This window comes from Zosterops lateralis (assembly GCF_965231275.1).
Source record: "Zosterops lateralis genome assembly, chromosome: 4".
NCBI classification, from domain to species: Eukaryota; Metazoa; Chordata; class Aves; order Passeriformes; family Zosteropidae; genus Zosterops; species Zosterops lateralis.
The window spans coordinates 3,431,198-3,451,696 of NC_139765.1; the positions used below are offsets into that span (position 1 = coordinate 3,431,198).

The 20,499-nt window shown below is 40.5% G+C and overlaps 1 protein-coding gene across 2 annotated transcripts; it reads left to right on the forward strand.

Annotated features, from left to right (window-relative positions):
* Positions 1 to 373: 373 nt before the first annotated feature.
* On the forward strand, positions 374 to 19,908 carry PARVG (parvin gamma). Of its 2 annotated transcripts, XM_083860599.1 has the most exons (13): positions 374 to 498; positions 3,846 to 3,947; positions 4,456 to 4,520; positions 6,960 to 7,062; positions 8,047 to 8,187; positions 8,591 to 8,706; positions 9,951 to 10,006; positions 10,904 to 10,926; positions 12,889 to 12,950; positions 13,048 to 13,116; positions 13,929 to 14,030; positions 17,500 to 17,572; positions 19,497 to 19,908. In XM_083860599.1, exons 2-13 carry the CDS (start codon positions 3,869 to 3,871, stop codon positions 19,574 to 19,576), a joined length of 969 nt encoding a protein of 322 aa, XP_083716725.1. In that variant the 5' UTR covers positions 374 to 498; positions 3,846 to 3,868; the 3' UTR covers positions 19,577 to 19,908. The 2 variants fall into 2 exon arrangements, with proteins under 2 accessions (XP_083716725.1, XP_083716726.1); XM_083860600.1 differs by lacking the exons at positions 9,951 to 10,006; positions 10,904 to 10,926; positions 12,889 to 12,950.
* Positions 19,909 to 20,499: the final 591 nt, after the last annotated feature.

The window sequence follows — 20,499 nt, forward strand, 5'->3', positions numbered from 1 at the left end:
TAACCTCCTCTCTAAGGACAAATGAATTAATTTTCTAAGTTTCTCTTTCTGCCAGGTAGGGTCAAGTGCTCCTTGATCTGCTTTATAAAATACTTGAAGGAGCATGAGGAAAAGGTGTAGTGGAACATGATCTTGCCTTCTCTTAGCTAATTTTTTATTATACACAAACCAAAAGTGCTCTGGGAGTCATGCTGGACTCTGCCATCCAAGAACAATCCTGTCTTTTTAATACTTTCTGGTGTTGCAGGGCTAGATGTTTCCTGCCCTTGTATTCCTGTTTTATTTCAGCCTCTGCAGCAGGGACCAGCACACAGACAATTCAGTTCCGTTTGGGGCCGTGGTTTCGTTTTTAAGAGCAGAGACTGCACAACTTCCCCTCGTGTGCTTTGTGTTGCCCTGCATGGGACACCACCTCAGCCCTCCTCCCCAAAAATTGCATCCTGACTGCTGGGACACGGTCTTGGAAGAGATTCTGGAGAGTTACTGAAGGAGAGAAGAGTAAGTTTGGAAATTGGGACTCCTTTGGGTGTTTTTTTTTTCATAATTCGTGTTCTTAACGGGAAGGTTTTCTGTGTCTGTGTGGATTGTTCTTACTAAGATAATATCTCTCCTGATGCTTATGAGCAAAGATGGCTCCTGAAAGGTCTGGCACTACACAGGAAAGTGAAAATAAGTTTTAAACTGGGTGTACCACATGCATTGTCTCTTTTTCCATACTTATTTTAAAATTCTGGTTTCCCAAAAGTGTAAATATTACTATTAACGCTCCCATTTGATTTTTTCCCACCCCTCTTTTCTGTGATCTACTTAGAAAATGTGTTTGAGCTGGGCAGAGTAGGGCTTTTGTCATTTCAAACAGGAAATGAAATAGTTTGGAAAGTGCCTTGTGAATATTCTTTGGCTGATTTTTAAGCCAGAGACCCCCATTAAGGCTTTGTGTGATGGATATCTGGGAGCCAGACCCTGTGAAGACTCATGGAGGAGAAGGGAGCTGCTCTGAGCTGTTTCTCAGTAGTTGTGACATTGTGGGTTTGTGCAATAGCCCGACTCCTGACCTAAGAACATTTCACTTCCTGGCAGCCACTGCAGGTGTCACACAAGAAATCAAACACCCTTTAGCTTTAAAGCAAACCTGTAACATCCATGGTGTTCTCAGAGAATGAGCACTTCTTTCATTTGAATAGCCCATAATTAAGTATCTATTTGATTTAAAGATGCCCTGATGAAATGCCTGTACAGTCAGGATTCAAGCAGTTTTCTTTTACGGTGCACTCCAAGTACTGATAAAAAACTTGTACAGGTGGAAAAAAAATAGGATGCCAGTCACAACTCTGAGCAACAAATTTAACTGATGGGCAGCAGGGGCTGGTTGCAGCAAAAATGGAAATTTGTGTGTGAGAACCAACTCTTCTGACCTTTCCTGTTTAAAACAGCTCAGCCAAGGAGGTGTCCCAACCCTGGCATGTTCCATTTTATGTTATTCCTGCAGTTTGTAATTCTCTGCAAGGCTGTTGCTGAGATCAGGCCTCACCAATGTGCTGCATTTTGGTGCTAATTATGAGTAATAAGCAACAAGTCTATTAAATGCTGGAGCACTGCAGTTCTCAGGCTCTGAAATGCCTGTGGGTAATCAATATTGGTAAATGTGAGCTGAAATACAATAAATCATGGGCTCTCAATGGTGTGTTGTTATGTAGGAATAAGATCTTGGTGATCTAATAGATAATTCCCAATAAAGGGTCAGCAGTGATAAAAAAAAAAACAGTGATGAAAAAAGCAAACAGGACTTAGGAGGAGAGGAGCAGAGTCTGGTTCCTGGCACTTCCAAAAAGCCATGATGGTGCTGGAAGAAGCTCAGAAAAGAGCACTGAGGATGACCAGCTGGTTTTCCAGGGAAGGATAACTTTTCTCGATTTCAGAAAGAGAGTTTGGGGTAGGTAGGGCAGGAATGACACAGAGCGTTAACACAATGGCATGAAAAATGTGTTTGGTCTTTGCATGGTGCCTTCAGGGGAAGCTGATGGATCAGAGCAAGAAACAGGAGATGGAGTTTCACTTGATGTAGGGTCACACTCCAGCTCCTCACTGCTGAGTGGTGAGAGACAGACACAGGTTTGGGGGGTGAGTGGGGAGCTCATGGGGAGTAAATGTGTTGGTACCTTCTAATGACCAGACCCCAGCTTTGCTTTAGGAAGGCTGAACTGCAGATTTTTAAAGTATTTTGCAGAAGTGTCTCTGTATCCTTGCACTGCTTATAGTTTTTGGGGTTCGGTTTTGTTTTTTTTTTTTTTTTTTTTTTTTTTTTTTTTTTTTTTCCTAAGGGACTGGATACCAGGCAAGGTAATGTTACCCAGGGTAGCAATTTTAACTCTGATTGACACACAGGACTGAGGCCCTAGAGGGTTTTATGCTGCATTATTGCAAATTCTGAATTTCAGGCTTTTCCTTACAGGTTTCCAAATTTTAGAGTGGCTTCTGATGTTCAGATTCCTTGGCAAAAAAAGAGCCTGAGGGCGTGGCAGGCAGCACTTTGATAGTTGAAGGAAGTAGGAGATACACAAGTTGAATATTGCAAAGCTGAGTGAGAGTAAGTTGTGGTTTACACAGACCATTCCTTTTATGAGCTGGACTTCCCCAAGGCCTCTCAGCTGTCTGAAACCTAATTTAAAAGCAAGTTGTCCTCGGGTTGCTCTCTGTTAATTAACTTCTCTCAGTTAATTTTGTCTGGGCAGTCTTATCTCAGGCAGTTCAGTTGTTCCTCAGGCACTACATCACTCAATTCCTCCTATCTTTTTTTATCAAGCACCCTTTCAGAGATAGCATTTAGTTTTGCCCCCACCATAATGAATTGAGTTCTCTTGTGACCCTTTCTCCTGGTGCCTTGCTGGCAATTTTGTACCAATTTACTTGAACAGATTGATGTGCAAAAGCATCCAATTGCTGTTCTCTACTGATATTCTCAGCTTTGGCAAAATCTGTGTTCAAATACACATTCATAACTTTGACTGGAGCCTGTAAGAAATGTGTGAGAGCCTTCAGAGCAGCACTGTGCTGTTTGGTGTATGAAGGTATCCAGCAGAGGAATGTCACTTTGGAGTGTTCTGTGCCCCCTCCCAGCATTTTCAGCAGGTGCCTTGCTCAGGGTTGTGGGAGCATCTCACTTTGGGGCACCTGCAGCAGCAGCAGGGCTGTCTCTGGTATCAGAAAGGAGGGAATTCTGTTCCTAAAACTAGGATTAGCCACTCATTTAAACAGCTGGGACTCCACAACCTCAGAGGTGTTTTCCAATCTAAATGATTCCATGACTCTGTACTAGGATTTATAAAAGAGACTATTCAGATGCCAATAGCTGTCCTGGTTTCCCCACAGTCATACCAGCTGGTCTAATAAAGGAAGCTGCTTATATTTAGTAACTTTTCTCAGTAATTTAAGTACTGGGTTCTTGCTTTTTCTTTACCTTAAGTATTGGTAATTTTTATATTTTCTCGCACATATCCATTAATACCTAGGGACTGAAAACTTCTTTTTCACTTCAGTTGAAATAGGATTTTACTTAATTAATACAGAGAAAATACAGTTAGATGTAATTACAGCAAGTTTTAGTTCAGGTCTTCAGGCCTTTTTTTCCCCTACATTTTGATGATTAACAGAAAAAAATTAAAATTGTTTTTAACTACTTTTTCTTTGCACACAGTTAAATATATTTTCAGATTTTTTTAAAAGGAGCTAGTGATGCCATAGTAAGTGATTAAAAAACCCCTTTGTTTTGTTTGTTTTCTTAGTACTAATTTTGATCTTTACATGCCTTTACTCATGTTCCCTTTCCCCCCAGATTTTTTTACCAGTTTACCAGGAGCAGTTAAAGCCAATGGATCCAGACTTTTTAAATGCATTTACACAGCCTTCTACACTTAAGCAATTCCTAACTGAGGATGTCCTTGCTAAAGGTATGTGCTTTATGAACCAGGACAGAAAAAAGGCCAAAGAACCACCTGAAGGGCCAAACAGAAAATGTGCTGTACAAATGAATTGTGTATTTTTCAGTAGCGATCCCATGGCTGTATCAGAAATAAGGAAAGCTCTGTGTGTGTAATTTGGCTGTTTGCTCTTTGGGGGCAGATCATGAAGAAGCAACACAAAATCCAGCCAGGTCTTTAACTGAAATTTAAGTTTCACACACGTGGCTCTGACCAAATGTATTTTTCTCTTTCTAGAATTGTCCATCTAGATTGTACTGATTTGAATACACTGAAGCATCATTTCCAACTGCAGGCTTAGTCTGCTACACCAGTTTCTCACTCATAAGGAATTAGTTAAAATGAAAAATAAGTGTTTCTACATAAGGCAATTAGCCATATTGGGAATATCAAACTGATAGCAGATTTAGCTGCAAACTTTGACTAAAACTTTGAGTCATGTTTGATAATTGTGATGGATCTTTGCTTCCTTCCATAGGTGAGAAGAGGAAACTCATAAAACCGACCTCAAGCAACAACCCCAAACTGGAAGAATTGAAACTGGTACCACTTCTTTTACTGTACAGTTCAACCCTCACCTCGAGTTGTGTTAAAGGAAACAAAGAACCTGGTTCTTTACCCTCTCTCAGCCCTATAAATTGCTCTCTGACCGCAGCCCCCCACTCCCTACAGATGGGAATGAGCTCTGCTTTTGGCATTTGGGCTGCACTGACCCCATGGGAACTTATAGGATTCCTCTGCTGATTTCCTTCACCAGCAGCTGGCTCAGCTGGCAAGGTTAGCACAGGGCACAGGGGGATGGGATGAAGAGTCTGTAAGTCACCAGGAATTCAGGGTGAGAGCTCTCAGGCTGTTGTATGGTCCATTGCCTGCTTGAGGTAACTGTGAAGGATGAGTCCTATTCTACAGGCAAGTACTTTATTCCCATCTAAATTTGAAAGTCTCCCCGGGTGTGTTCAATCACTGTTTCAGTTTCTCTAATGGCACAGTCTATGTAATGAAACTTCCTGGAAGAAAAGTGGCCTGTGTCTTATGAGACCAGCATTCCTTGCATTATGGAGGGGCTGAAATTGTTGCAAAAATTATGAAAAGCAGCTTAAGGTATGTGCTGTTGTTTTTATTTTGTAGCATTTATAAACATGTAGGTAGGTATGTTTCTATATTAGGTATTCATGCACATTTGATCAAAAATATTCAATTTTCTGCCAAGTTTTCATGATGTTGTTATACCAAAGGGAAAGTCTGAAAGGTGGAGCTGCAAAATGCAATTATGTTGTCTACAGAAAAACTGGATTTGTTATTTTGAGATTGCCAAAAAATGAAAAGTTTTCCTCAGTTATGAAAATTTCTGTGAGCTTCAATGCTTAATCTATTTCCTGTCAGAGATTCCTGAAATGATGATCAACACTGTCTAATATTTTTTTTGGATGATGGAAATTGTGTCCTGAGGGAGAGCAAGTCCTCTGGGTGCCCATCAGTGCCCCTTGATTTCCTTCTTAATCTAAAGATTTGATGGCTTCTCTAGGGAAACATTTGGGATGGAGAAAGGGACAGGGAGGAACCATCAAGGGAAGCAAAGACACCCACTGGGGGAGAGACTGTTCCACTGCATTTTCAATTCCAGGTGGATTTGGAGAACTGAGAAATACGAAATGACTCCCTGTAGCTGCTATAAATATCCAGCTGCATGTAAAATAGAAGGTGGTTACATTCAGAAGCCAGCAGCAAGCTCCTCAAAGTATTCCTTTTCTACTTTCCCTGTTTGCTCAGTTTTAGACATGAGGGGATCTCACTCTGCAGCTGAGTGAGGTCCCCACAGCTGGGCAGAGCTGTGTGAGCTGTAGGATGTGGATGTGCCAAGCTGGGAGAGCAAAGGAGGGATGCCACAGGTCTGTGGTCATCAGGACTTGCTGCTTTCCTGCCTTCCCTCTGGCTGTACTCTTGTGTTTGGGGTCCTGCTCCAGCCCTCACACATCCAAAGTAGCCCCAAAAATCAGCTGAAGAGCAGAGCTTCCTGCCCTTGTTACTTCTTAGCACAGGATGTGTATTACAGCTTGACAGCTTCTCAGTTCAGGCCTTTTTATTTCTTGTGCAGTTCCAAGCTTCTCAGAGGCTTTTCTCTTCAAACCCTTCTTACATTTTTTGTTAACGTTGGCGAGCTTACAGGAATCTGCTACGGATTTTCTCCTCTGTTTACAGCAAGTGAGAAGGATATTATCCACTCCAGACACTCGCTCATAACAATCACAGCAATAAAAGCAATACCCTTTCCCCTCTCCATGAGGGATGCTCAAGTTGGCAGCCAGCTGGGGCTACTGCTTTTCTGTTCTGCTTCACCAGGCCATCTTCCCTTTCTCTCAACACAAGGGAATAAAACACATGTGGTTCCTCTCCTTTTGTAGCCAGACTTTGGCTTCCTGAGCAGCTTCCCCTTGCAAAGGCAGGAAGGATGTTGGAAGGGCCAGTGGGAGGACTGCCATGTAAGAAAGTTCCAAGGAGGTACTTGGGGATTGAGTGGTACAATATTGCAGAAAGAAAAAGAAGAGAAAACCAGGAGATGAGAGGGAGGAGTGCTGGTAGCGTGGATGAGCACAAGAAACTACCCACAGAAAGAGGCAAGCCTCTTTTCTTACAAACTTCTGCCTGGCAGTTGAGTTTGTGTGAATTCTGAGAGGTGTGATGAAGGCAGGGGATGGGAAGTGTACTGTGCAGCCTTTTCCCTGGTGGAAGTGGGAAGAGGATCTCTCTCCCCAGCTGGATAACAGAATTCCTCAAAATATAAAGTAGTGAGGTGTCGATCTCTCCTTAAAATTAGGAAGAACTAACCCTATGAAAAACAACCAAAAAGCACAAAGGAAGTGGAGATTGAAAGCAAACCAAGATCTGAGATGAGGGGCTGAAGAGAGAGGTGAAAGAGAACATAGCACTGGGTGTTGCATTGTCTAAACAACAGGAATGTGATTGTTTTGTTTTTCCCTGCAGTTCCTGACCGAGTGGATCAACACAACTCTGAAAGAGGAACACATAGTAGTTAAAAGTCTGGAGGAAGACCTGTTTGATGGGCTGGTACTTCATCATCTCCTGGGTGAGCTGCTCCTTTCAGTTTATTTCTTGCAGACCTCAAATGGAGGAGTTTTCCAATTAGAGAATAAACCTCAGGAATTACAGTCACAAGGACCTGCCATCACTTCTCACTGCACTGAGGGCCGGCTGTGATTATCACAATTCTGAACAATTTCCCAATGGTTTTACATGGTTATTTTACTTCTAAGAAATTCTTATTACCTGCTAGTTGACATAATAAAAAGGTTAACTATGAAAGTGTGAAATTCAGTGCTTCTGAAATGAAGGAGGGTTTCAGAAACTCAGAACATAAAGGTGGCTTGTGGTGCTACCAGAAACATTAGATGGAATGAGCACTGAAATATATGTTTCCCTGCCTTAAAAAAAAAAAAAAAAAAAAAAAAAAAAAAAAAAAAAAAAAAAAAAAAAAAAAAAAAAAAAAAAATTTAAAAGCTTTGGGTCCAAATAACTGCTCTGGTACTGGTAAAAATCTAAGAGGCTTTTGGCACTATGTGGTGCTTGTATAAAGATGTGACCTCCTGGAGCAGCCTGTTATCTATTTCTATTTCTCCATCTCTCCTGTCCCTACTATGCTTTTCTTTCCCTTTTCACTCTCTTTGGGGAGATCTTTTAAATCTCTCTCCTTTCCACCAAGGCTGAGAGCAGCAGCATGAGCAGGACTGGCTAATTTTCATCCTTCACTTGCCTGAGCAATGAGCTCGGATTTCTTATACATAAGAGTTGATATTGACTTTGTACATTATCTACAGGAAAGATTCACTCCTTGGACTTCTGTAGAGGGAATGTAAAGAGTTAGAGCTGGGTGATGATGCTACAAGCAGTGACCTGAGTCCTCTCCCTTTTGCAGAGCTCTTAAATGATATTGAACATTAAAACAACACTTTGTGTGCTTTGCTGTCATTTTATGTTTCTAATTATTTTCTTTTTCCCTACAATGATGTTAAAATACATCCTTCTTCTTCTTCCTGTGGACCCTCTATAAAAGAAAACTTAGGATCTCTCAAGCTGGATGTTGACAAGATTGCATTAACAGAAAAGAAACAGCGACAGAAACTCTCTGTGATTCTGGAAGCTGTGGCCAAGTGCTTGCAACTGGAAGGAAGTCAGCTGAAATGGAGTGTGGAATGTAGGTGCAGAAGTGAAATCGAAGAAAATTATCCATCACAGGCTTCCTGTGCTATGAGGCTGCTGTGAGGCAACGTGCTGCCAGAACAGTGATTAAAAAACCTGTTTTCAATTACTAGTTGAATCAAAAGTGAGACAGAAATATCTGACCCTGCCTGGGTCTGCCTTCTCTAAGTGTGTGGCTTGTGGATCACTTGAGAGCCCTCAGCATCCCTGTATGTCTCACTTTTAAGCTGTGCTATTGTTAAATTTTGATATTATATAAACCTCAATCTGGTGTCCCAGCTGTGTTATGGCCCTCCATGACTTTGGGGTCCTCTGCACAGGGAGAATTCATGATGATGGAGGGAAATTAATGTGTTTTGCACACTGAGCATGGTTTATTTTTCCTTTACACTCCACAGCTATCTTGGCCAAGGACTTACTGAGCACACTGCATCTTCTGGTTGCAATAGCAAAGCACTTTGAACCCACCCTGGCTCTGCCTGCAAATGTTCGAGTGGAGACAATCACCATTGAGGTATTTGTATTTTCAGTATTTGCTACAGTAGATCCTTTCACAAGCCCAACCTGCTTAGAATTAGAAATGTGTGTGCAGCTGTGAAAGAGATGCTTGTATTTTCTGTGAATCACACCTTTCAATTTCTGAGTTTCTTGGGTTAGATTGAGTTTTCAGTTCAGATTCTCTGTCTTTAAAAGGGGAAAAGCACTATGCTCTTTTTCTTCCTCAGCCAAACAAGGGAATGGTCCAAACTGAAAGCAGCTGTTGATCGCTGAAAAAAAAGAAAATGAAGAAATTCTGCTGTTATGTTTTAAATAGAAAGCTTGTATTCACAAATAGTAAAGATTTTAATGCTGAAGATTTCTTTCTTTAGGTGAGGGGAGTTTTTACTCCCTGATACAGATTAACATGTAGTCAGAGTGTAATAAACCAGGTGTAAATGTATCAATCTATGAGGGTCCAGCCTTTGCAGAGAAGTGGCAAAAATTAATTAGCCAGACTGCTCTTCAGAGGTGTTTTGTACAGCAAAAGGTTTAATAAGGAAAAAAATCAAAATAATAACTGTTACAGAAAAACAAAAGATAAGCCACACACAGGTGTCTGTGAAAACATCTGACACCTTGCTAGAAACACTCCAAAACCCCTTTTCTTCTTTTGTGCTCCTTCCTAAATACTGAATGTTTTAGGAGGGACAACCTGGGCCGCTGCCAATAGGGAGAGATACAGGATTTGAAGGTCCAATAGGTGCTTATCTCTTGGCCCTGAGCCAGTCACTGCCAGGAGAGTATAGAAAAAAATATAGGTGAGCTTCCTAAAATGTCTAGAGGTAAACTGAAACTCTTTCCCTATTTGGAAACACCTGCTGGGAGTGTGGGGTGCATTACCACAACTCTCCTCCTCTATTTTGTTTCTTAAAGTCAAGTCTGAGGCTGTAGGAAAATACTGACTATCCCATAATTTGGGATTTAATTGTAAAAATTAGCACCACCAGTGTATGTAAACATGGAATGTTTTTCACTGCCTGAAAGGGAAGAGCAGCAAACACCAAGGACTGATGAGGAAATAAGAGTTTTCTTGTTGGAGACTGAAGGGAGGAGAAGGAAACAGGAATCTCTCAAAGTACCTGTACTAATTGTACTGGATTTATTTAGTATACGCCCTCTGATAATCATTTAAGGCAGCAAACAGGTCATGAAAATTTGTTTATGGAATTATTTTTTTTGGTGAGACAAACCCAACACTGTTTATTGTCCTTTCAACAGACCACCTCCAGAGGATTAAAGACATCAAATGCAGTGGAATACATCACAGAAAAGAAGTAAGGGGGGATATATCTGGTTTTTACACTGTCAGTCAGAAAAGAAACATTGTGGGTGTGTTCCCCCTTACAAAAAGTAGCTGGGATCATGATGGTGAAAAGGGTGTAAGCCCAGGCATGCACATGCATGTGAGTTGTTTCTCTGATTTCTTCTCTTTTTTTTAATTCCTCTCTTCATGTTTGGCATTATGGTGCAATGCCTTTATTTATTCTATATATCAACATCTCTAAACCAATATGTGTGATTATTCCCAAAGCTTAGCATTTGTCATTGATGTTGAATTTCATAAGAAATACAGTAACAAAATTCCAGGACTGTAAATTTACCTGTGCCAGACAAAATTGGAAATTTTCTAAAGCCACAAAGGTTTCAATCTACATTTAATTTGTTGCTGTTGTGTCTTTAAATCAAGAGGAAGGAGGCAATTCTTTCCTTATTTTACTGTGAAAGAAATGTTTTAGCTTGCTGAGTGTGTGAGGTGCTGTCATTATTAAAGGAATTAAGTAGTAGGATACCATTTATATACCAAAAAAAAATACAGACATAATTCTAAGAAGTAGAAACGGATTTTCCTACTATCATTTTTTTATATGCCAGAACATCTTCAAGCTCTAATATCATGAGCAGCTTATTGGAAGAGGATATTGATGATTGTGCTTGTAAAATTAGCTTTCATTGGTGTATGGGCCAGTTAAAATCTCATATGCTTTCAAGACCCTACACAGATATACAGTGCACTTAAAAATGTCTGTTGGAAAAGCACTTTGACATAAAGTTAATGCCACTTTGAGCTCTATCTCCTGCTTTACAGGATAGCAGATAAGCAAACCTTATGAAAAAAGATCAGCTCTGCTAAATCCTTTTTTTCTAATTCTTGCTTTTTATTGCACTTCCAGAGAGAATATAGAAGCGCAGTCAAGTAAGTGCTGGCATTGCCAAGTTCAGTGTTTCATTATGTGCTTTTATACACCATGTCCTGATCCATTTTTACACCAGGATAAAATCAGTCTGCTCCCACTAAAGTTAATGGAGACTCATGGATTTTTTTTTTTTTTTTCTGTGGTGTTTTTCTCCAAATGTCTTCTGTCAATGCTTGTTCATATCAACACAATATAGCTTGGAAAATGGGTGGTCATCTCACTCAGGCAACAGATGGGAGGGGAGACAGGGCATGAAGGTGGGTTGATGACCCAAAAAAGAAACCTGGCTGGAGGCACAAATGCAGCTTGGATTTGTGCATGGACCATGTTCACTGTTGGAACTATTTATAAAGGTTTCAGAGCTGTGGTTCTCGCTGCTACCAGTTTTTGTGCTTTCCTTCCCACAGTTTGCAAATGAGATTTTGAAATCCACTGGTGCTTGGTTGTGGCAGTTCAGTCAAACCAATGTCCCCAGGGCTTTTACCCTTAGGGCTTTTGAGGACTGGGAAATGCTTGAGGTGAAAAATGTCCCCGTTTGCAAAGCCTGCAGAAGGTCTGGACACTGCCCAGGCTTCAGTGTGAGCTGCTCTTCTCTGCTGCAAAGGAGCTCGTTGCACCCCCAGAGAACCAAGACAACTGTCTTAATTCTCTGCTGTGCCCTTTATTTTGGCATTTTCCTCCTTTGCAGAGGTGCAAACTGTATCATTTGATATGTATTTATCACTTATTCCACTAAGTGTTCTCTAGTGTGGGCTGAAATTGTGAAAAAAAACAAAAAAACCCTCCACCACTCAGCCCCCTGCCCCAAACAACAACAACAAAAAAGAGAATAAAATTAGAAAAAGAAAAAGGAAGAAAAAAAAAACAACAAAAAAACCCAACCCATAATTAGGTGTTTCTTGTAGTGGGCTGATTCTGCTGGGTAGAGAAATCTGCAATTCACTCTTCAAGATGCTCTCTGTCTATTTTTGACCCAGCTTTCTTAGCAAAGAGAGAAATCCCAAAGCGTGGCTCCAGAAGAGGGCTCCCTCCGATCTGTTTGATGGATTCACCCCTCCCCTGACACTTTTCCTGCAGCAACCCCCAGACAGGCAGAACAGAGAAACCTGAGGAATCCCTTCCACAAAGGAGTTTTCTCTGTCGCTGTCTTTTGGGAGGAATTTCCCTTAAGCAAAGCTGCCTTTGCTTTTTCCGGTGTTGTAGAAGCTGCTTCCCCATTTAATTGTGCTGCCTTTCATTGCTTGTGGTGTTTCAAATATTTTGCTCCTGCTTGAACCAGAGCTGTGTTGTGGCTGGGGGAGGAGATGGACCCTGTTTTTCTGCACCTGGGCAGAAAGGGGAGATAAGGGTAGGACTTGGATGGAGCTCATTTCCTTGGAAGTCTTTAGACTCCTGCTAGTCCTCTGGCACAGTTCTGCAGGCACCAGCTCATTGCCCACTTTAAACTGGGTGGCAGAATTGGCTATTTTTGAGGTCTCTGGGTTTTTAGAGGAAGGGGCAGTATCTCCATATCTTGCTTGTGGTTTTTTAAAGGAAGGAGGCTGGTGTTCTTCTGCAAATTTGGTGTAACTGGCATTTCTGTTTGGGGAAAGCAGTAAAGTACACAGCTCTTCTGCTCCCTGCGTTTTACCCCAGAGGTTCAGGGTTAAAAAAGGTAAGGGAAAAGAGATAAACCCCAGGGACGTGAAACTTGGCCAGTGGCAGCACAAACTGAGAACCTCTGCAGGTGAAAATTGCAGAGCTGAATGAAGTAAATTGTTCTCTGTGATGTGGTCAGGCTGAAGGGAAGCCTGTTATCCTGTTCTCTGCTAAATATAAAAGTAGCATCTTTCTCTGCCTCCCTGCTACTCTTTTCCTCCTTGGATTGTAAGTTGCAAATACCTTTCTCCTTCTGGAACCACATTAAAGCTCTGGTCTTTCATTTATTCAAAATAAAACCAATTAATGTTGTTTTGATACAGAAGATGATGCCTTTGATGAATTATTTAGCTGTGCTCCAGATAAACTGGATGCTGTAAAAAAGGTAATTTACTTTTTAAGTAGACATCAAAATACATTAGGCCAAACTTAAATACTAAAAAACTTATTTTCCCCCTTTCTTCTCTTTCGTTTTTCTTTAGGCACTTTTGAAATTCGTTGACCAGCATGTTGGAAAATTAGGATTAAATGTGAAAGACATTGAATCTCAGGTAGTATCCTCCAAGTTGCATATTATCTATATTTTTTCAGCCATTTGGGTATTTCCTCTCACCATTAGGCATTCTTTTTGTTACAGTAATTTGAAACTTGGCAACATAACTATTTCCAGGTTTAGGTTAAGATATCAAGCTTTGGTCTCTGAAGTTCCTGAAGCTAATAATTAATGCAAAAATACAGCCTTTGTATGGAATGCTGCCCTTGTAATGCTGCAGGGAGGAATTTTCAGAGTCTGCCCAGCTCTTAAGGATGCTCTCTTTGACAGGGTGGAAATAAAGGTGTCCTGAGTATCAAAATGAAAGCCAAATTGATTGCTGTATTTAGTGATCGTTGATGCTGCATTTGCTTCATGGTATGAAGGCCTTATTTTCTTTACATTTCAGAGTCTCATCCTCTGAATGTAGAACTTTTTTAAAGTATGAAATTGCAAGAGAATTTGGGCTGAGCACTCTGGGCTCTGGTGAACAGGGTGCTCTTCTGGATTTTTCCAGTGAGCAACTGAAAGAAAACAAGGTTTTCAAGTGTTTCAATTTTCTATTATTTATAGTTCCATACTTGTGCTCATCTGAAGTATTTTCATATTTGGAATATATATATTTTTTAATAGCTTTCCTTTTACAAGGTTGTATTTTCACAAGTATGAATTTGGGAGCCTTATCTAAAAGTTCACAGTGGAAGAGGTTGAGGAGGCTGAGTCATTAGACTCTGCTTGCCCGAGTAACATTTAAATCCCTTTATTGCTACCATGGCATTTACTGGAATAGTTTGCTAAAGCCAAATAATTCTCCAGGCGATTCTTATCTAGTTTTCAGATGGGGTCATCTTACTTCTCTTAATTGGACAACTAGAGGGTTACTTTCTGAACTTAAGGAATTTCTTCCTGACTCCAGCCAGCACCATGGAGATGGTAGGTTGTTCTGTAATTATTTAGAGCTTGAGCCATCAAACTGTGTGTTCTGCCACTGCTGCTGTGTATGAAGTCCCATCCCCACAGTGTTTGCAGGAGAGAGGTTTGAGGCAGTGCCAACACAGGCGCTCAGTGCTGTCAAAATATCCCAGAACAGGTTGGTGTCCTCTTCAAAATTAGCATCTCATGGGAGGCAAACACCTGTTACTTACATTTGTTTGGCATGGCCATGTTTCTGCAGCCTGATGGTGAAATCCAGGGCTCTGTGTGGTGGGCAATGGGTGTGTTCTCTTCCACCAGTCTGTCCTGCAAACAGGACTTTAAGAGGATGACACCTCTTGAGTAGCAGAACTTGGATCCATGTGAGTTTCTTTATGTTGCCCTAAAAATATACCTTAATCAAGACATGGCCATAACATTTTAAAGGCCCCTTTCTGTGTTGGGGAAGCTCTTGAGAGTTTACATCCTTTCCTCCCCCAAAGCTGGGGGCTGTAACATACTCAGCCAGACCTGCTTGGCACTTTTTCCACCTCTACCAGGCAGATTTCATCTGTGCTTTAAAAGTAAAAGCTGTCACCAGCCAGAAGGAAGTGTGTGCTGGGCTGCCTCCTCCACAGGTCTGGAATGTTGATATATTTTTGAGATATTTGAGGTATTTTCAGATTGTCTCTGGTGTGGGTAGACATTTTTTTCATTTGGGCCACTGAGTAGCTCTGAAAATTTTGAAACTGTAGCTGTTTTTTTTCCTGGTTTGTGCTCAAATCTCTGGAAGTGAAATGTGTCAGATCTTTTTTTGCTTGAGAGCTGCTGGAGAAGAAAATTTCTCCTCTGGTGTGGTTTGCATTACGATTTCCCTGCACAGATGAAGCTTTCATCTTATTCCCAACCTCAGCACAGTCAATGCCCCTGGGCAATATTTATTTGTAACAACAAATCTCAGAGGTCCTACATTAACAAATAAATATTCCCACTGAGCTTTTCATCAGAAAGTTTAAAAGCACAATTGTTTGACACCTAGGTTCAAACGTTGTCAAAATTTCCTTGCTGTCAGTTGATAACTGTTTAAAGTATTAGGAAAAAAATGTGATTTTTTAAATCTACGAAAAGGGAAAATATATTTTGAAGGGTTGAATCAGACATAATCAAAGCATTTCCCTAGAGTTGTTTTTCTTCCCTTTCTCCTTCCACTCAGTTTTCAAGATAGTTTGGTCTGTTCCCATTGAGTTGGACAGAAATTTTTAGCATTTCTATTAGCTTTATTCAGAGGAAGCCACTGAATATTTCCTTATTTAAAATTTCATAAATAACCATTTTCTTTTTGGTTCAGCCCTATTCTAGCCTCACAAATGTCTCTCTGGAAATGAGATGGCCCTAAAATTCTGGTACAAATCAAAGCTCAGACTTCCTAGTTCTTACATTGCCCATCACTGGCATCAGAGAAGAATATAATGGGGTTGGGTACTGCTTCAATACAGTTCTTTACATAAAATGTACTCCATTTACAAAAGGCAGCCATTTCATTTTAGCAAAGTTATGCCCAAGGACTGGACTTGCTGTTGAACAGTTTGCCAAAGTGGAGTTTCCCATTTGTTCCTCCTCTGATGCTCATTACAAAATGAAAAGGGAGATGACACTACAACTAAAAATATCGATCGACCACAGCTCAGCTGTCATTGGTACACAAAACATGTCTCTCAATTCCCCTGTGCTTTCTAACTCCCTGTCACTTTAGACATTAATTGCTGCAGCAAAGCATAAAGATGTAGCCTTTGCTGGGATTTGAAAGATCTCATTTGTTCTTGGAATGGTGACAGCCACACTGTTGGGGTCAGTGCGGTGCATCCACCTTACAGTTCCTTCTAACCAAAACCATTCCGTGACTGAAATTAGGGATGTGATCAATTTTGAGGTGCAAGAAGACAACGCTGCATGTGAGTGGGTTTGCTGCAGGGTTTTTTGGGGTGTTTATTGCAAAAAAAAAGTGTTTACAGGTACCTGTAAAGAAGTGCAGCTCTAGGTGCTCATAAGTGTAGAAAGGTGTACGTTTTCTATGGCAAAGAATACAATCATAAAATAGTTCAGGCTGAAACTAGGGGTGATATCTGTGCAGTCAGGAGATGAAGATGATGATGATGGAGGGCTCGTGTGCTTATGAAAACCGTGTGAACTCAATACTTTTGCCAAAACAAGCCCAGAGCTGATAACGCCCCAGATGTCCTGGCTGCTGTGCAGCTGTAAATTCTAGGAAAGTGTCCAGCTCTTTTTAGTTGGGAAGCACAGCTGGACAAAGCAATGTTTTTTTCAAGGTTTCCCTTTCTTGGGTAATTATTGGTATTTCTGTCTGAAGATACTTTTTGAAATGTGCATGTTGTCATTCCTTCAAAATCCCCAACACATTACAGAGATGTAATGTGCATTTTTTTTTGCCTGTGCTGGTTCACTAAGGAAACATCTAATTTATTCATTCCGACTGGCAAATTGTGTAGAACTGCGTGGTCTTAATCTCTCCTGTCTGTATCAGAGGAAGAAAACAAACCTGAATATAAACAGGCAGTCTCAGTTACTTGTAAACCAGGTGAAAATATAAATCTGTTGCTTCACTTCGGAGCACAGGGGTTTTGCCTGGCTTATGCAGTGTGCTTGTTGTCACAACATAACAGGGAACAGCAGCCTCCCAAAGGATAAACGGCTCAGTAGCTCAGGGAGGGCAGGGAGAGACAATCTGAACTTCATTCAGGTCTTGTTACTCCTTTAGAGGAAGGGAATTTGCTAATTACCAACCAAAAACACAACTACCCTTAAGCTGTTACAAGGGGAAATATTACTTTTAAAAAAATCTATTACTGCTTATGTGTGTGATGCTGCTTTTAGGGAAGGGAGAGAAAAAACAGTGAGAAATGAGAAAAAACCCCTCAGCCTTCATTCATAGCCGTGTGCTTAATTTTTGATGAGTGTTATTAAGGATATCATCACTACTAATAATGTGAATAGACATTTTAGAAGTACAGCAGAAACTTCTAGCTAACAAAAATACCTGATCTTTGCAATTCTGAATGAAATATGGAGAACTTTTTCCTTTTTGTTTGTTCCAAGTGTGGCAAGCACAAGGGCATTAAAAAAAAAAAACAAAAACCCAGAAATAGATTCTATGCATCCATTAGATCCAGTTAGGAATCTAGCCTGTTTTCCCTATTAACACAAGCCTTTCACATGCAAGGTCTATTTTTAAATAAATGGATTCTTCTGCCCACCTCATGGGATATGTTTTTCTGGAGATGGATTTTTTGCATCTAATTTTATATGATAATTGGTAAAAGTTCTGAAGAGCACTTCATCAAAACTAAGGAGAGGAATAGGAGTACATATTTATGAATCAGTATCTTCAGCTACTAGAGAAATACTTTTTAAAGCTTTCTGTTGGTTATAAAATATTGTCAGCTATATTAATATCTCTCTCTCTCTCCAACAGCTCCACAATGTTAACCTGGCAATGGAATTGATGGCAGAGGGAGGTCTTCTGAATTTTCCTGTGAACTCTGAGGGTGAGTCATGACATGCAAACTTACCTGGAATAGAATTTTTAACATCCCAGCTTAGCAAAAGTTTGGGTAATTGCAGGAAGCAGGTTCTGGAAATGACACTGACACATTTCATTATATGGCTGCCCTACAGCTCCTCATGCAGAATGAATGGTAGAGGTAATAAGAACTTTTTCTTTTTAAATAATTATTTCTATAATAAAAAAGTTGGATTGTTATAAGTTTAGTAACTTTATACTAAACTTAAGCTGTTTAGTAATTCAGTATTTGTTAAAGATTTAAACCAGGGACAGCTCCTAGGGAAATTAAGCAGCTGAGCTGGAGGCAAAGCTATTTTCCTGTCTCATAAAAACTTTCAGTGCATTAAAAGCAAGCTTGTTTCTGTGAGAAGATACCTTGAGGAATATGTCTGGAGAATCAGAAACACTGATCAGTCTGTTCAAACTCAGAATAGTAGTGGGTCAGTCTCCTGAACATGAAAGTCACAGGTTTTTAGTTGTTGTTATGTTTGGTTGAGACCTGGGAGCTGAATCTTGATCTCCATCATCCAAGTGAATGATTCCATCACTGAATCAGTGTGATTCAGTGCATGCCCCTCTTTCTTTCTCTACCACAAAAACAAGCAAACAAACAAGCTCCATTTGAATGAGTCCAGTTTTCCAATTAAAATAGTTCAGAGAAAAAAAAAAAAATGGTGCCAGCTCCTGGTGGGATGAGGGATGTGGTTAATTAATGGGTGGTGCTGTGGTTGCAAAGTCTGACCTTTTGCAGGGCACATAATCCCACCATTCCTCTCCAAGCTTGTGGCTGAATAAGGAAGTCAAATCTTTATTAAAAATAAAAAGCATTATTCCAGTTGTAGCTCCCTGTTAGTTATTTGTGCATTTGTTGGGTACATAACACATGGCATCATGGAGAAGGAAAGAGAGGATTTAGGGCTTCCTTTGTTTTTCCTTTTGTTCTCTTTTCCCACTAGTGCTTTGGTGATGTCAGCAGTTTGCATGCTGGGCATTCATGAATTGTGGGCTCTTTGCTGTGCTGCACAGAGCTGGGAGCCTGGAAGGCTAAAGAGCTTTTATTTATGTTAACATTAACAAAGTAATTGGTGTGGGCTCAGGTCTCCATGCTGAGATCCACCTTTTGTGTGAAAAGAGATAAATGTGTGTTTTCCTTCCTCCCCTCTGGCTGTTCTGCCTCAAACACAGAGCTGATCAGTATAAGAAATACTGGTGTCAACATCTGCAAGTCCTTTAGTTTCACTGGGGAAATCCTCAGCTAGTGAGTGAATTTAATATGATTTAGGGGTCCTTGCTACAGCTACACTATTTAGACTCTTCAAGGATCTCCTTTTTTTAGTGTTTCTTTGTTAGTCTTTCTCCCAGTGATTTACAGCACCATAAGAACAACAGTAAACCCTCTGAATCCATTACCCTCTTCCACTGCAACTTTTAAATACAAGAACAGTTTATATAGCCAAGAAAAAAGAAGCTGAAAACTAAAAAAAAAAACCAACCAAAAACAATATGTCAAAGGCAGCAAAACATGATGGAAATATTACAACAAAAAATAAAATGTCGGGCAAATTCAACATGATCTCTGACACAGAATAATCATTAAAAACCTCAAGATATAAAGCCCTATTAAATTATCTACTCTGTTCTTTGCTAATGAATTTCTTACTCTGTATTATTTACCCTTAATTGTCTTCCAGCAATAGAAGTTCATTTTCTTCAAGTTAATTTAATAAATCATTAGTTTCTATCTCTGTAGTTCCTATTTTGCTGCCTGTCACAATTCAGTTGTCCAAGTTCACATTACAATTGGGGAAAGGTGGGAGATTGTCTTTGGCGGGTGGAATCTCAGCTTGCTCCAGGGATTGCTAATACTTCCCATCTGGTTTTGTTGTCTCTGGTTTGTGTATCCACAGATATTGTGAATGGAGATACGAAGACTATAATGAGAGTTCTGTATTGCTTATATTCCAAATACAGACCCAAAGAAGCATGAAGAGCAAGGCCAAGAACTTGAGCTGCCTTTTTTTTTTTTTTTTTTTTTTTTTTTTCTTCCCCTAGCAGGCCATGGTGTGATTTTTGGATTCTCAGCTGTGTTTGCCACTGTTCCTGGGCATGCACTGGTGTTTTGACACTTGGTGTGTTAACATTATACAGCAAATGTGTTGTTCATGCAAGGTTTCACATACACTGATTGAGCAACTGTAAATGTGTGTCCACAGCTGGTGTAATGTGTAATTCTGGGGCTGTAGCTCTTGTTCCAGATCCTGCCTTCTATTTTCTCTGAGCTCCCCCCAATGCTTCAAAGAAATTAAATGTGTGTTGGTTTATTTTGGGCTCTGCATTCTTTGCTCCTGAAGGTGACACTGAAAGTTGTTGCATTTTCCCCGTTTTCCTCCTTTGGAAAATCATTTGGGAAACTAGAGAGGAGAAAGACCCACCAGAGTGGGAAGGCTGAGACACATCTGAAGTTCAAAACCTGCTTTAGAGAGGTGGCCAGTGCTGTCAGACAAGAGGATATGAATTGGATGCCAAATAAATAGCAAAAATAAAATCTGAACTTACAAAGTGTTTCATTAACGTTTCAGTGCTCATTTGCTCCAATGTGGAAAAGGCACTCAGCACAATATGCTGGTGTGAGGCTGTGCAGGAACAGGGGGTTCTCCTGCACAGCTGCAGGAAGATGCCCTTATTTCCTTGCTACGCCAGTGCCAAACCATGCCCAGCCCCAATTACAGCCCTGACACAAACTCTGGGTAGCAGGGATGCCAATCCCTGTCAAGCATGTTATGAGAATCACACATCTGCACTTAGCCTGCAATAAGAGGTGAGGAAATGCTGGCTGGGCTCTGAAGCTGGTGGAGGTGGGAGCAGTGAATTCAGCTTCCTACCACCTCTGACAGCTGCATCATCTCAAAA

Excerpts from the sequence above, each read along its gene's own strand:
- PARVG (XM_083860599.1), top strand. The coding sequence starts at position 3,869 with ATGGATCCAGACTTTTTAAATGCATTTACACAGCCTTCTACACTTAAG. Across the intron at positions 4,521-6,959 it reads AACTGGAAGAATTGAAACTG|TTCCTGACCGAGTGGATCAA; the intron begins GTACCACTTCTT and ends TTTTCCCTGCAG. Across the intron at positions 7,063-8,046 it reads GGTACTTCATCATCTCCTGG|AAAACTTAGGATCTCTCAAG; the intron begins GTGAGCTGCTCC and ends CCTCTATAAAAG.